The sequence below is a fragment of the Silurus meridionalis genome, chromosome 18 (assembly GCF_014805685.1).
Source record: "Silurus meridionalis isolate SWU-2019-XX chromosome 18, ASM1480568v1, whole genome shotgun sequence".
NCBI classification, from domain to species: Eukaryota; Metazoa; Chordata; class Actinopteri; order Siluriformes; family Siluridae; genus Silurus; species Silurus meridionalis.
In genome coordinates, this window is record NC_060901.1 from 12,871,561 (window position 1) to 12,886,217 (window position 14,657).

At 37.4% G+C, this 14,657-nt stretch overlaps 2 protein-coding genes across 2 annotated transcripts; one reads left to right on the plus strand and one right to left on the minus strand.

Annotated features, from left to right (window-relative positions):
- Positions 1 to 1,253: 1,253 nt before the first annotated feature.
- On the minus strand, positions 1,254 to 3,954 carry tprkb (Tp53rk binding protein). Its single transcript, XM_046874261.1, has 4 exons — positions 3,728 to 3,954; positions 1,916 to 2,038; positions 1,556 to 1,732; positions 1,254 to 1,430 (listed from the first exon to the last, which is right to left on the minus strand). Exons 1-4 carry the CDS (start codon positions 3,866 to 3,868, stop codon positions 1,344 to 1,346), a joined length of 528 nt encoding a protein of 175 aa, XP_046730217.1. The 5' UTR covers positions 3,869 to 3,954; the 3' UTR covers positions 1,254 to 1,343.
- Positions 3,955 to 4,305: 351 nt separating this feature from the next.
- On the plus strand, positions 4,306 to 9,446 carry alg10 (ALG10 alpha-1,2-mannosyltransferase). Its single transcript, XM_046874259.1, has 3 exons — positions 4,306 to 4,605; positions 5,387 to 5,584; positions 7,639 to 9,446. The coding sequence occupies exons 1-3, from the start codon at positions 4,441 to 4,443 to the stop codon at positions 8,695 to 8,697; spliced, it is 1,422 nt and encodes a 473-aa protein (XP_046730215.1). The 5' UTR covers positions 4,306 to 4,440; the 3' UTR covers positions 8,698 to 9,446.
- Positions 9,447 to 14,657: the final 5,211 nt, after the last annotated feature.

Sequence of the window (14,657 nt, forward strand, 5' to 3'; positions counted from 1 at the left end):
TCTTTTACTTTTACTTCCTTCCTTTCAAACACAACCATATTTTATACATTAGGCAAATGAATCGTACTGATTTTTCATCTACTCCAGACGGGTGCTGCCTGTAAAATTTACAGCAAATGAACACAACTAAATCCTCCAGAGCCTTCCTATCATATATATTTTGCTAAAAATGATTCCAAACTTTCATGGCTTTTCTACAATTAGGATTTTAGCTTTTATCTTTTATTCCAAAATATATTGGCTTTTTGACATTACTATATTTACTGCAGCCTGAATGAAGGAAGATGATACAGAATCACACTAATTCCCAACCCTAATGGTGAGTACTTTGTTCTGCATTTTAGTGTTTTCCTTTCAACAAACACACCTGACACAACTAATCCCTTAATTTTATACCCTTCCTTTTAGTATTTTAGAAAAGAAAAAAAAAACGCACACATTTGCAAGACAGGATCGTCCATGACCAGATATGGAAACCTGCTGTCTAATAGAAAATACCTGTATGACTCCAATAATTCAATCTTGGTATAACCTATTATTAAGAAAAAAACAAAACAATGTATTGCATATCTTAACTTCTTCTTCTTCTTTTGGCTTCTCCCATCTGAATCTTTCAAACCAATATTGTGTTAACTAAACTATCTTAACTATGGTACTTCAATAAAATAGTTTTACCATTTTAAAGCTTCTTGCCTTAAATAAAAGTTATGTTTTCACCTAATTCCGGGAAACTAAGAGTGGTATTCCAGAAAAGTGGCATAAAAGATATTAATGTAAATAACACCACAGAACAAGTTTGTGCTAGAGCAAGGAAAGCATACAATGGCAGTTATTCCAAAACACTGATTGCATGAAAACTGATCATCTGAATGCTGTTAAGAATAGCTGTAGGAAACAATTACCATGAATGTTAACACAGCTTATACTCAGGTACCATCTCTATGTTTATTTATATAAAGTTATTTTAATATATATAAATATACTGTTTTATATATACACGTCACACTAATATATATATATATATTTTTTTTTTATAATTTTTCCATAAAGGTATATCTTATATATAGTCAGATTGTGTTTACACATTTATGATGCTCCAAGGTTCAATAGAATTGAGTGTCTGAAAGCAGACTAAGACATCGTGGTGACAAAACCTATAGGACGACACACCTACAGGGTGACACACCTATACACACAAACATGAACACACAAATTATAGACCTCTTAGAAAAAAAAACACAATGCCGGGAACCTTTGGGTTAAATTTGGTTTTAATTTTCAAAAAATATCCTCTAAGCTTTAAACAGAAATAAATATAACAGGTATTTCGACATAAAATGCAGCTATACAACATCCTTAGCAGCCATTCTGCAGATAACAGCATCCAAAACACTTCCACACTTTTCCTCCTGGGATGAAACTTTGTAAAGCTGAAAAGAGAAACGCAAACACAGGATTTTATTCTTGGAAACATTCAACTGATACCGGGTTACATCCTGGTACAGATCTGAGACTATAAGAAGTCCTGTAGAGTCCTAAGAGATGTAAAACAAACCTTTTTAATCTTGGCAAAGTCACTGAGGGAGGACATTTGGTCAGCTGGAATCTGCTGGCCATCCACTTTAGACTGTACATCATCCTTGTTGTATTCCTCCTCTTTGTTATGAACCAGGACAATGAGAACTGCATGGTCATTGTCTGAGATCCCAAACCTTTTAAAAGCCTCAGAGATCTGTGCAAAAGAAAAATATTACAACCTGGCAGAGGTTATGTGCTGGTTCTAAATGTTGTTTCTGTCCCATTTGTTAGATAAATGTTAATTCAATAAATGGACAATTAAGCTATATAGTTGAAATATATCCATACCCATATTTGAAATAAGATCTAGCATGTTTTGTAGTGAGGCAACACTTACATTGTTTGTTGGTGAAAGGCTGAAGATGATTTCAGAGTATAAGCTCCTTGTCTTCATTTTGCCAACCTTTTGCACATGAACTGCTTTATTTGCTGCTAGTAAAGTTTGGAACGGATCCAACACCTTCACACAGACACAGGGAGACAAATCATACACTATATGGACAAAAGTATTGGGACATCTGACTTTCCCAGCCATATTTGATTCCTCCCCAAACTGTTACAACAAAGTTGGGGGCACACAACAGTATAGGATACATTTGTATTTTTCCTTCACTGGAACTAGGAGACTCAAACCAGTTCCAGCATGACAATGTTCTTGTGCACAAAGCCAGCTCCATGAAGATACGGTCTACAGGGTTTGAAGTGAAAGATCTTGACTGACTTGCTACAGAATTCTGATCTTAACCCTACTGAACACCTTTGGGATCAACTGGAATAGCGACTGCACCCCGGGCCTCCTCACCTCACCAACATCAGTACCTGATTTTACTTACTATGTATGGGTCTGATACCTTGGACAAAGAGAGCTCTGAGAGCTTCAAGTCTCCTGGGGGTCCCATTCTTTTGCAGAGTGCTGCTTTCCCTTTTTCAAGTGTGTTTAACTTTATGGCTTTTGGAGATCATTTCCTCTTCCAATTCCTTAAGCGTGCACATTAACAGAAATTGACCGGGGTACGCAAACTTTCGCATGTCACTCTATGCTTTACATGGGTTGGAGAGTAATATCTTGAATGGCCTGTTATAGAGCTCTGACCTCCTCTCTATTGAACACCTTAGGATCAATCGGAATGCTGACGGCACCCCAGGCCTCCTCACCTCACCTACATCAGTACCTCACTTTACTTTCTATTTATATATTTTACATGTATATTTTTTACTTTATATATCTGTAACAATAAAGACTGTCATATTCCATCATTCGGCTTGTGTATCTGATTTAGCAGCAGGTACACCTGAGTGCAAAAGTTCCTATTTAAGACAAATAGATGTTCGAATTAAATCTATTAGTTTTCATTAGTTTTTCATCAAATACCACAATAATATTCAGTAGGTAAAGATCCTAGGTAAAACTTTTCTTTTTTTCAAAAAAATAAAAGCATATTTTAACTGCCTCAATACTCTATGTTGTTTTATATAGCACCAAGGTTCTGGAGGAACGTTGTCTCATTTCAATGTGTACTGCGTCAACTATATAAGGTAGAAATGACAATAAAAGCCTCTCGACTTGAAGAAAAATCATTTTACAACATATACATTTGCTTTTCCAGGGCTTGGATAATGAATCTGAGAGTGTATAACTAATATTATAACATATCCCTGACCCTTTGGAGCACTTTAGATAGATACTGTCTACTGCAGACCAGGAACCCCATAAGAGCTGCAGTTTTGGAGATGCTCTGACCCAGTCGTCTAGACATCACAATTTGGCCATTGTCAAACTCGCTCAAATCCTAATGCTTGCCCATTTTTCCTGCTTCTGACACATCAACTTTGCGGGCAAAATGTTCCCCTGCAGTCTAGTATATCGGCATCATGATGAAGATATAATCGGTGTTATTCGCTTCACCGCTCATAATGCTATAATAGTATAATGTTATGCCTGATCAGTGTACAGGTAGGTATGTTGTATATGATGATTGACAGAACTACTTTTTTGGATGAATGTTTGTGCTGTAAAGCTCTCCAAACTGTATTCTGACTATAGTTGAATTTCTGTAAAAACCGATAAAATATCGCGATACAGTTTTTTTTTCGATATCGCCCATTCCTTCCCTCCACTGTACATTGAGCTGTGTGTCTAAACACTCACCATAGCTGGGTTTATCAACGCGCCGGCTATTTTCCCCTCCATTGCCATCTTTCTCAATTCTGCACAGTTTTTAACATCTCTAAAAAGCAACTGAGTCACAGCAAACTCCGGAAACAGCTCCAAACTATTGGTTAAATGCATCCTTTCAATCCTAAACTCTCCCGAATACCTCCAAGACAAACAGCAGGGCGGGATAATAATACTGAAACACCATATGCTCTATTAGGGTTCCGAGCTAGTAACTTTACTATGAACGTATATATATAATACAAATGTATAATGTTTGTCAAACCATAATGCAATTAAAATATCAATTTAGATACTAAATTAGGTTACCTATTGCTTATATGTAGATATGTAGATTTTTACAAAAAAAAAGTTCAGCACATAATTCAGGCGGAACGTCTTTCTAAAAACTACAACATCCACCGGAAAAGTTATAACGGTTGTACCAGTAACTGTCAAACGCCCTAAGCGCTGCATTCCAAATCGCTTCTTTCTCCCTATATAGGGCGTAACAAAGCAATAGTATTAGAGCGTATGTCTAGTGCACTATATTAACAAAATTGAGCTATTTGGAATACAACCTTAACCAAACCTAGTCAGAGCCACAGAGCAGGCAGTTTTAATAGAATGGCTGCCGCGAGATTGTTGTATTAAAGCAGTGTTGTTCTTTTATTCGCCTTGGGACGGGTTCTCAAAGAAAATAAACGATGGAGAGGTTTGAAGGCTACATCTTTCCTGTTGTTTGCAGCACAAATTTTTTTATATCATGTTTTCTTTTTTCTAAAATCACCCTGGAACAGAGAGAGACGTACATGGACGAAATCTTTCACGTCCCTCAAGCTCAGAAATACTGTGAAGGGAAATTCACCGAGGTAAAAGATGAACAACACTCATGTTATCTAAATAATCTTTAATAAACCTGTGCATTTATTGTTTACTGCAACACAAACCACTATTCAAGGCAAGACACTATACAGGGAGGGGGCGGATTTATTATTATAATTGTTTTTAAAAGATGTACTATAAGGTAACATTTAGCTCATATTAGTTGTCTTATACGTCTTCTAGTAGTATGCATATTAGTATGCAAATGTGATATTCATGCAAAGAAATGATGTAAATCAGAAGAGATTTTTCCTATAAAAGGGCCAAAAAAAAAAAGAGGGCCAAGAATACAACTTGGATGAGGAGCAAAAGTAAATGTTGCATGAACGTAAATGTTTTCACTGCCATGCTTTGAGGAAGCTGAAGAATGTTTCCTTTTATAATGACTACAAATATGATGTTCTTTCATAAGCAGCTGATAATTTCCGCTTGTCTGTGTGCCTCCACCTCCATCTCTCAGTAATGAGCTGTTCGCTATGTCTCAAAGCATGCTGTAGATTATGTAAAAAACAAACAAAGCTTTAACCCTCACCTGCTCAGTCATATGAATGAGATCTTGTAAGTCCCTCTGGATAAGGGTGTATTCCAAATGCCATATGTGGGAATGTATGCTTGAAGGCTTCTTTAAAGACTTTAATAGTCTGTTTTCTGAAAAAAAAAAAAAAATAGAGATGTTCTTTAACCATAAATTTGACAGAACCAAACATGACATTTCTGCCCAGAGGGGTTTTGCCCTAAAAATCTTTAGGCATTATTGTTTTTCCATAGTGGGACCCTATGATCACTACGCTGCCTGGTCTGTACCTGCTGACTGTCGGAGTGATTAAACCGGTCGTGTGGTTGATGGGTTTGACAGGAACAGCCGTGTGCTCCACTGCCATGCTGCGCTTCATCAATGTACTATTCAACTGTGGCAACCTCTACGTCCTCTATCTCCTCATCTGCAAAATACACCCCAAAGACAAGGTTTTTAAAATCTTTTTCTATCTACCGTATTAAGCGCACCCAAATATAAGCCGCATCCACTGAATTCTACAAAGATTTTTATTTTGAACATAATTAAGCTGCAGGTGTCTACATTGAAACTAATGAACTTTAACAGGTTTTAACGAAAGACAGTGTCTGTTACACGACTTGTATCTAAACAGTAGCCTACCAAGAAAATCATAGTTCACTGTCTTCCTCCTTCCTCCCAAAGTTTATCATTTGGCATCGTCGTGCGTTTAAAAATCACCATTAGTGAATCTTTTCTCCCGATGCCGTGCAGCTCAGAACACAGGTGAAGTGCGTTTTTTCATGCCTGGTTGTTTTCAGCGTGACGAATGATTCGCATTTCCTGTAGACAGTCCGAGTGAGCGGCAGGTCAAATGTCAGAGGAACATCATCCATATTTATGATGTGGTGCGGCCCGATTTAGTGGGAGCGCATCTGATTTAATATAAAGAGTTTCATTGGTTCACCTGAACCCGTTCAGCAGTTTCATTGGTCTAATGTTTTGGGGCTCAGTGTTTTGGTTTGAAGCTTGTGAAACCGGGAAAAACCCAGGGAAAATCCATAAATTAGCTGCTTTTTAGCCGTTGTTTAAGCCGCGGGGTTCAAAGCGTGGGAAAAAAGTAGCGGCTTATAGTCCGGAAAATACGGTATTTTTGTGTTGACCAGACACATTTTATTTGTAAAGTACTTTTAACAATGGATACTGACTCAAAGCAGCAAATGAGCATGCCGGAGGTGATATTTTTATATATGGATAGAGATAATTCAGATAAAACTATGCTCATAGTTACTTTAATGTACATTTTTAAATTATTAAGACAAACAAACTTTTTCATTGTGAAAAACAGACTGTTACAAACAAGGCTCTGTTCCTAAAATGTTACCTAAACATCGCATTACAGAAAAATCCTCCATATCAACAATTATGTTTTTGTTTGTTTGTTTGTGTGTGAAACACATTGAAATCCATTTATAAATATCCTTTCATAACATGCAGGGGTCTGCCATAAGTCCATGTACATGAGTCAGAAATGAAATATTATAACGAGCATATTTATATAAATCTGTTATTTAAATGACAGCCATCGCTACTTTCAGAAAAAATAAGCAACATCTCTGATCAGCCAATCAAAGTTGGAAATTAGTATAAATCAACCTTAACATTTCTTAAGCAAATACATAAAAGCAGGATAAGACTTCTATTATTGGACCCTAATATACAATATATAGGCAAAAGTGTTTTTTTTTTTTTTTTTTCCTTTTTTAGAAAAAAATTCCATTCCACATTTATTCTACATTTGCAGTTATAATAACCTCCACTCTTCTGGGAAGATGTTTCACTAGATTTTAAAATGTGTTTGTGCTTATGTGTATTTCAGTTCATTAGAAAGTTTTTAAGGTCAGAGCTCTATATCAGGCCACTCAAGATCTTCCATTCCAAACCATAGTAAATATACATTATATTGCCAAAAGTACTGGGACACCTGAGCACAAAGTGAGCTCCTTGAAGATCTGGTTTACATGCTTTGGAGAGAAAGATCTTGAGTGTCCTGCTATAGAGCTCTAATCTCATCCCTACTGAACACCTTTGGGATGAATTACAATGCTGTCTGCACCCCAGGCCTCCTCACCTACATCAGTACCTGCCTTTCGTAAAACCATTGTGGCTGATGAACACAAATATCCATAAGCACACTTCAAAATCTGGTGGAACAGAGTGGAGGGAATTATAAGAGCACTTTGGGACTAAATGTGGAATGCAATATAGTGTATCTTCATGGAGCTGGACTTATGCACAGGAGCATTTTCTTGCTGAAGCAGGTTTTTGTGTTTCTTAGTTGAAGTAAAGGAAATATTTCATGTTATTGTATCCAAAGACATCCTGTACACTTTTGTCTTTTTAGCTTTGTTGTAACAATTTGGGATGAACAACAACAAAAATTGGGTGTCCCAATACTTTTGGCCATACAGTGTATATAGTGTCCTTGTTCTCACCACAGTGTCTCTGTCTCTTTTTTCCCTTGTAGTCCCGTGCGACAGGGAGGCGTGTGCTCTCTGCCCTGGCTCTGTCCTCATTCCCAGTGCTCTACTTCTTCACATTCCTCTACTACACAGATGCCGGCTCCACCTTCTTCACTCTCTTCGCCTATCTCATGTGTCTGTACAGGTGCCACAAAGCTGCAGCTCTCCTGGGCATTTGCGCCATCCTGTTCCGCCAGACTAACATCATCTGGGTGGCATTCTGTGCCGGGACAGTCGTGGCTCAGAAATTGGATGAGGCCTGGAGGGTGGAACAGTCCAAAAAGAGGGATGAGAAATCGACATCACAGATCTCATTGCAGTTTAGCAGTGTGATTAGATTGGTGCACTTTTTACTGAGATACCTCACTTCACCAATCAACATAAAGAATATTATTTTAGCAACTTGGCCTTATGGTGTAGTTGCTCTGGGTTTTGTTGCATTTGTGGTGTTAAATGATGGGATTGTGGTTGGGGACAGGACCAGTCATAAAGCCTGCTTGAACTTCCCTCAGCTGTTTTATTTCTTTTCTTTCACACTGATCTTCTCCCTTCCTATATCTCTTTGCTATCACAGGCTCATCAGGTTTCTGCAGACTCTCCGGAGGCATCCATTCCTCTTTCTCCTAATCACTGCTTTGTCTCTACTTCTAGTCTGGAAGTTCACGTTTGTCCACCAGTACTTATTAGCAGACAACAGGCATTTTCCCTTCTATGTGTGGAAGAGAATTGTACAGAAGCATGAGCTGGTTCGCTTCCTCCTCATTCCTGCGTATTTGTTTGCAGCATGGAACTTTATGGACACCCTGAATTCCAAGTCGCTGTTTTGGATCGTCGCGTTTTGCATGTGTCTGGTGGCAGCCACTGTTCCCCAGAAGCTTCTTGAGTTCCGGTATTTTATCCTGCCATATCTGCTCTACCGTGTCCACGTCCCTCTTTCCTCTCTCCCCAGACTGATGCTCGAATTTGCTCTGTATTCGACGGTCAATGCGGCAACGATCTACATCTTCATCCAGAAGACATTCCAGTGGCCCGATAGCCCTGCAGTGCAAAGATTCATGTGGTGACACGGGACCGCTATAATTGTTTCAGTTTTTTTTATTAAAAAGGGAAAAAAAAAGATGTGATAGTTCTTATTTCTTACTTCCTGCTCTGACCACTTTCTTACTCTTTATTGATATCAGCAACCATTATTGGTGTTATGTTTAATGTTTACTGTCTTTTGATTTGTCACTTGTCTGTCATGTGCATATATTAGTATCTCATTTGCTAAGTTAAACGTTCAACATGGAGCTGGGTGATAATTAAAATCCCCGAGGACGCAGACATCTGGAGAAATGTTGTCATTGAACTAACATTCACCCTTCAAGGATAATGTCTGGGCCTTGTTGTTTTTAGGTCTTTTTCTTGCAGCAAGTCTGTGGGTAGAAAAGGAAATATAAAAAAGACAGCATTTCGACTGAACTATCTGCATAGAATATTTTCTGAATTTTTTACTTATGTTTGAACACAACTAAACGTTCCCTACATTATTTTTATTTTCATTACATATACATCGCCCAGCTCTAGTTGACTTTAAAATGGTTTAATCCCATTGCATCAGGTTGATGTCTCTACATTAAAGATTAGACTTCAACCTTGAGCCATGTGTCTGTAGATAAATGATAGCAATCACTTTAGTCTTTGTATTAGTTCCTGTATGTTTTTCATGTCATTTAAATTGCCTTTATTTATAAAAGGTACATGTTTTCTGTTATCGCCTTGCTGGAGTTTAAATCCAGTCTTCGGATGCAATAAATATACCGATTGTGTATTATGGCTCTCGTCATTTCACAGTTTTGTTGGAGACTATCAATCTTCATCACAATATAAACTTTCATTAGTAAACCATCTAACCTTATTGGAAAGTGGTAGTTCAATGGTCAAGGCTCTTTGTTACTGATCAGAAGATTGGGGATTCAAGCCACAGTATCATCAAGCTGCCATCCTTGGGCCCTTAAGCAAGGCCCTTAACCCTCTGTGCTCCAGGGGTGCTGTATCATGGCTGACCTTATGCTCTAACTCCAGCTTCCTAAAATTGCTGAGATATGTGCAGAAAGAATTTAAATGTACCATAATGTACATATTACAAGTAAAAAAGCCCTTTTACCCTCTTATGGAGTGCTTTCACTCTTCCACTAGGTGGCAGTATGAAATTGTTTCTGAAACTTTTTACATTATCTCTCCATATGTAATATACTACCAGAGAGCTCTGTACAGGAAATCAGTCTCATCCTGTCATTACTTTTAATTCTCCCTAGCAGGTTTAATCAGATATCGGAAGATTTCGCACAGTGGCCATATAATTGTTGACTGCTGGATGAGAATTTGCAGATCGTTTATGGATAATTTTGCGTGTGTGCCAAAAGGTGATGAGATTCTTGTTTTTTTTTTTTTTAGTTTTTTACACAGCATTAATAAGCCAGAATGCTGACTGTATATTGCTTATTAATTTTATATGAGCGTATTATAAGCTGGTTGTAAAAACTAGTGTACGTAAAATATCAAATTGGCACAATATTTTTTGCAGAAATGAGCAATACACATCAGGGGGCTTGTTCTTGACTCTATCCTGCACCACACTGTTTCCACTGAAATATTGTGACTTTGTAAAAGCCTGTTTTGACCCAGGCTTGGTGTGCCTACGGGCCTCTTCTGAGCCATGATCACATGGTTGAATCCCAGCTCTCTGGTGCTTTCCCCATGTCCTAGATACAGCTTCTAGAAACTTCTGTTAAACAGGAAGGGTGGGTGACAAACATTTAACAGTGTTAATAATCCTGATTAATACCGTCCACACTGCAATTTCTTTTTGGCAAATATCTGTGTAACCCATAAAACATTTAATGACGTATTTTGAGAGATTTGTTATGGAGCATAAACACTATGTACATTAGCACTACAAGGGCTATTTATTTATTTGCTTCTGAATGGCATACAAATTTCCACTGTAATTTACCATGCAGTCTGTAATGTATTGATTGTAATGTATGTAAAAGTGTTTTTTAGGCATAGAAACACCAATGCACTAGGGCTATTGAGTTTTTAGATTAGAAGCTGAAGTGAATAGTAAGTGTGTATAGATAAAATGGAAACCATATTGTGTGGGTGTGTGAGAGACACCGATTGAACACCTTTAGTCCTATATCTCACACACTGCAAAAGTCCTCATTCCACACCAGCATCCAGAAACCCACAATTTGTACAAAGCCTAAAGACATGGAATCGTACAGAATTTACAGAAGCAGCTAACAGTCATGTCAGAGATCACGATCGTGATTTTGACTCTGTGTGGTTGCGCCTTTCGATGTTTAATAGCATTTAATAGCAATCTCTCATTTTCTTATATCTGTTATCTTCCCACATGCGCCGTCACCAAGCAATACATTATTATTTAATGAAGTGGCTAAATCGAGAAACTCATTAGTACCTGTCATATAGCATATTTATATGGCTGGAGTGACTATTAAAAATACTGGAATATCACCAAGCACATATGGTTAATTAGTGGTATTTTTTGTACACTAAAATATTATTCCACCTCCTGAAACTCAAACAATTTCATTTGCTTCTTATAGATTTCTTGATCATAATGTTCAGTTACAAACTATAAGTCACAATAAGACATATTATAGGGCATAAAATATAGCACTTATGCCATATGAAAAGGTCTGAGACTGTTTAATTGTTGTATAAATTCAGAATAAAAAAAAAAAAAGATTATTATTGAACACAATTCAAGACATGCTGATTACTAATTTCTTGTAATGTTTTTATGAACTTTCTTTTTTTCTTTTTTTAAATTTTGACTGAACCTGAAAAACCAATCATACCCAATTAAAGCATTATTCTAGATCTGGTCCAAAAAAATTAAAAATTACGCCATAGGTATACAGCGGACACGCCTAACATATCTCATAAAACAACACTTTAAATGCCGTCCATACAAAAAGATCTCTGTTTGCCATCTGGTATTTCCACCCACTCATCTTTCTGTGAAACAGTTGCTAACCACACACCGTTTTCTAAAGCAGTTGCATGCTGCCATTTTGAAGAACTGACTCTGAAAACACACAGACGCAATGTGATGTGGTTCAATTGTTCCAAGCACCGTACTGTACACACACATATTATCAAAATTTAAATCTCATCTTGGTGTTACAGGTGTGTAGGATTGATAGAACAACTAGATGGAGGTATTTGATTTAAATATAGGACATTTTAAGAGTCTGTGGAGCTTATTTTCCAGACAGAGGAATTTACTCTTTTTTTTTCTTGTTAATATGACAAAGTATACAATTTATTTCAAGAGACTAGTCTAGTGAGGCAAAAACTATATGCAGCTGCTATAATAATGTGATAACAAGACCTAACTTGTCTTGCAGCTTGTCTAAAATATTATGTCTCCCCTCCCCTATTAGCCATGAGTGATGCACAGAATGTACCATATCATTTAAAAATCTGCAGGCCTTTTCCTTTTTGATGATTTAAGCTTTATTATTAATATATAAACCACCTAGATTAGCCAAATCCTCAATCAAAAGTAAAGTGTAAGAACACAGCTGTCATAATCACACAAGTAAATGTACCCTTGCAGTCATGTATATCAAATATCCCAGCTAATTATCAAAACACATTTGCAGTGGTGTTGACATTAGGCTTTGACTTGACTTGTTTAATTTCAAGAAAAAAAAAGAATAGTTTAAACCTCATGCTGTCTGTCACTTCATAAACACCCAGCAGTGAACGTGTTTATGTGTGTCTATGTAAGCTAATGGTAATAATCTCAGCTGGAAGGATAACTAGCTAAAAAGAAAGCAAACTGGCTAATTAGAAACAGAGTCCTGGCAGAAATTGGAGCTGTGATGCTGTGCCTCTAACAGCCTTCCAATCAGGGACAAAAGGACAACTCTTCTTTTCCAAAGTCCCCTACCAAGGGCAGAGCATCCCCCGACACAGTGTGTGTGTGTGTGTGTGTGTGTGTGTGTGTGTGTGTGTGTGTGTGTGTGCACGTATATACTTCTCAATGTGTGTAGGTTGGAGTAGCAGCTGTACTGATGCTATTAATATCATTTGAGACTAAATGTAACTTTCCTGCTAGGTGTATGAGCTGTTGGACAGCATGTGGCATGTGTGCCACAGAGGCCTGGACCTATAGATGAGTGTTAAATATTCAAGGTGCTATCTTTAGCCCAAGTTCTGATTGGAAGGGCTTTTTTTGGGAAGTGTTTAGTGTAGCCTTGCCAAGAGCACACATGAACAAACAAGTGCCCTTTCAAATGAGTGTGCAGTAATAATGCACACTCTAGATATAATGGATTAGAACTATATATGTGACCAGAGAATGTATGCTTATAATCTACATTTAGTGGCATATTCAAGAAATAGTTGTTTTTAGATCTAATCGCTATTTTGTATTTTCAATATAAGGCTTTTGTAGGGTATATTTGAACACCAAAATAAAAACAATCTGTAATTTGAATAGAAAGAATTACTTGAAATTGTTGTTCAATGGAAGTCTGTGTAGTTGATGTATCCTGTTAATCAATAATAAAAAAAACTGAAGCAGATCAAAGATTGAGCAGTCAGGTTAAAAATAATATTCATACCTGTGGAACACTTTTCTGGCTACATCATTCAGAATCTAATGGCTTTCAGTATGGTTTGGCTTGCTGCACTAAAGGCTATATATTTATCACTATTCAAAGTTAAAACAAAAGTTCAAAGTCATGATGTATCAATTCAATTCAATTTTATTTGTATAGCACTTTTAACAATGAAATTTTTTTCAAAGCAGCTTTACACACATAATGCAGTGATGAAGAATGAATAAGAATGTTATTTATCAGTGTAAGTTCTCAGACTCAAGAGGGAACCCATCCACATCTGGGTGCCACCGAATGTCCATTTATTTAGAAACTATCTGCAGCTACACAGAGTGGCTCCCAATCGAAGCGCACACTATCCAGAGGCAGGCCAGGACGAAGCAAACAGATCTGAGTAGAGCGGCAGGAACAGTGGTTACTAATACCTCAGGAGCATGTGTAACTACCGAAAGAGAGGAGAGAGAGAGAGAGAGAGAGAGAGAGAGAGAGAGAGAGAGAGAGAGAGAGAGGGTGACTGAGAGAGAAATATATGGATTATTAAGTATCCTTAATGTTGAATAAAAGTTTAGGACACTGTGCAGCTGGGGACTGAAGCAAGACTTGCTATGGCAAAATAACTAAAAGGGAGAGCCAGAAGGTAACACAGACATAAGGGATCTCTTGGTTAATTCACCTGAGTGAAAGTGAGAGGACGACAGCATGCAAGACTCCCGGTTCACCGAACACTCTATATCCACGATCCCTCCAGATCTGCTCCTTTACCTAAGAAAAATCTACAGATTCAAAGGCTTGACTAAATAGATATGTTTTCAGCCTTGACTTGAACACTGACACTGTGTCTAAATCCCGAACACTGATTGGAAGACTGTTACATAACTGTGGGACTTTATAAGAGAAAGACCTGCACCCTGCTGTGGTCTTCATTATTTGAGGTACCAACAAATAAACAACCTTTTGATCTAAGTAGGCGTGGGGGATCATAATAGTACAGAAGTTCACTCAGATACTGCGGCACGAGACCGTAGTCAGTAGTAGTATTTTATAATCAATGTGAGATTTAATTGGGAGCCAGTGTAGACTGATGAAAATAATGTGGTCATATTTTCTAGATCTAGTGAGGACTCTTGCTGCTGCATTCTGGACTAACTGAAGCTTATTTATGTACTTACACGAACACGCAGACAGTAAATCATTACAGTAGTCTAATTTAGATGTAACAAAAGCATGAACTAGTTTAAGCTTTTCAGAGTAAGAGTTTGTTGCTTAAATAGACATTTGCTAAAGTTAAAAAAAAATTTTTTTGGACATATTTATGGACAAACCTTTCTCTAGCAAAAGCTGGTCTTGCTTGTGAGACTAAAATATTACTGATGTACATTTGT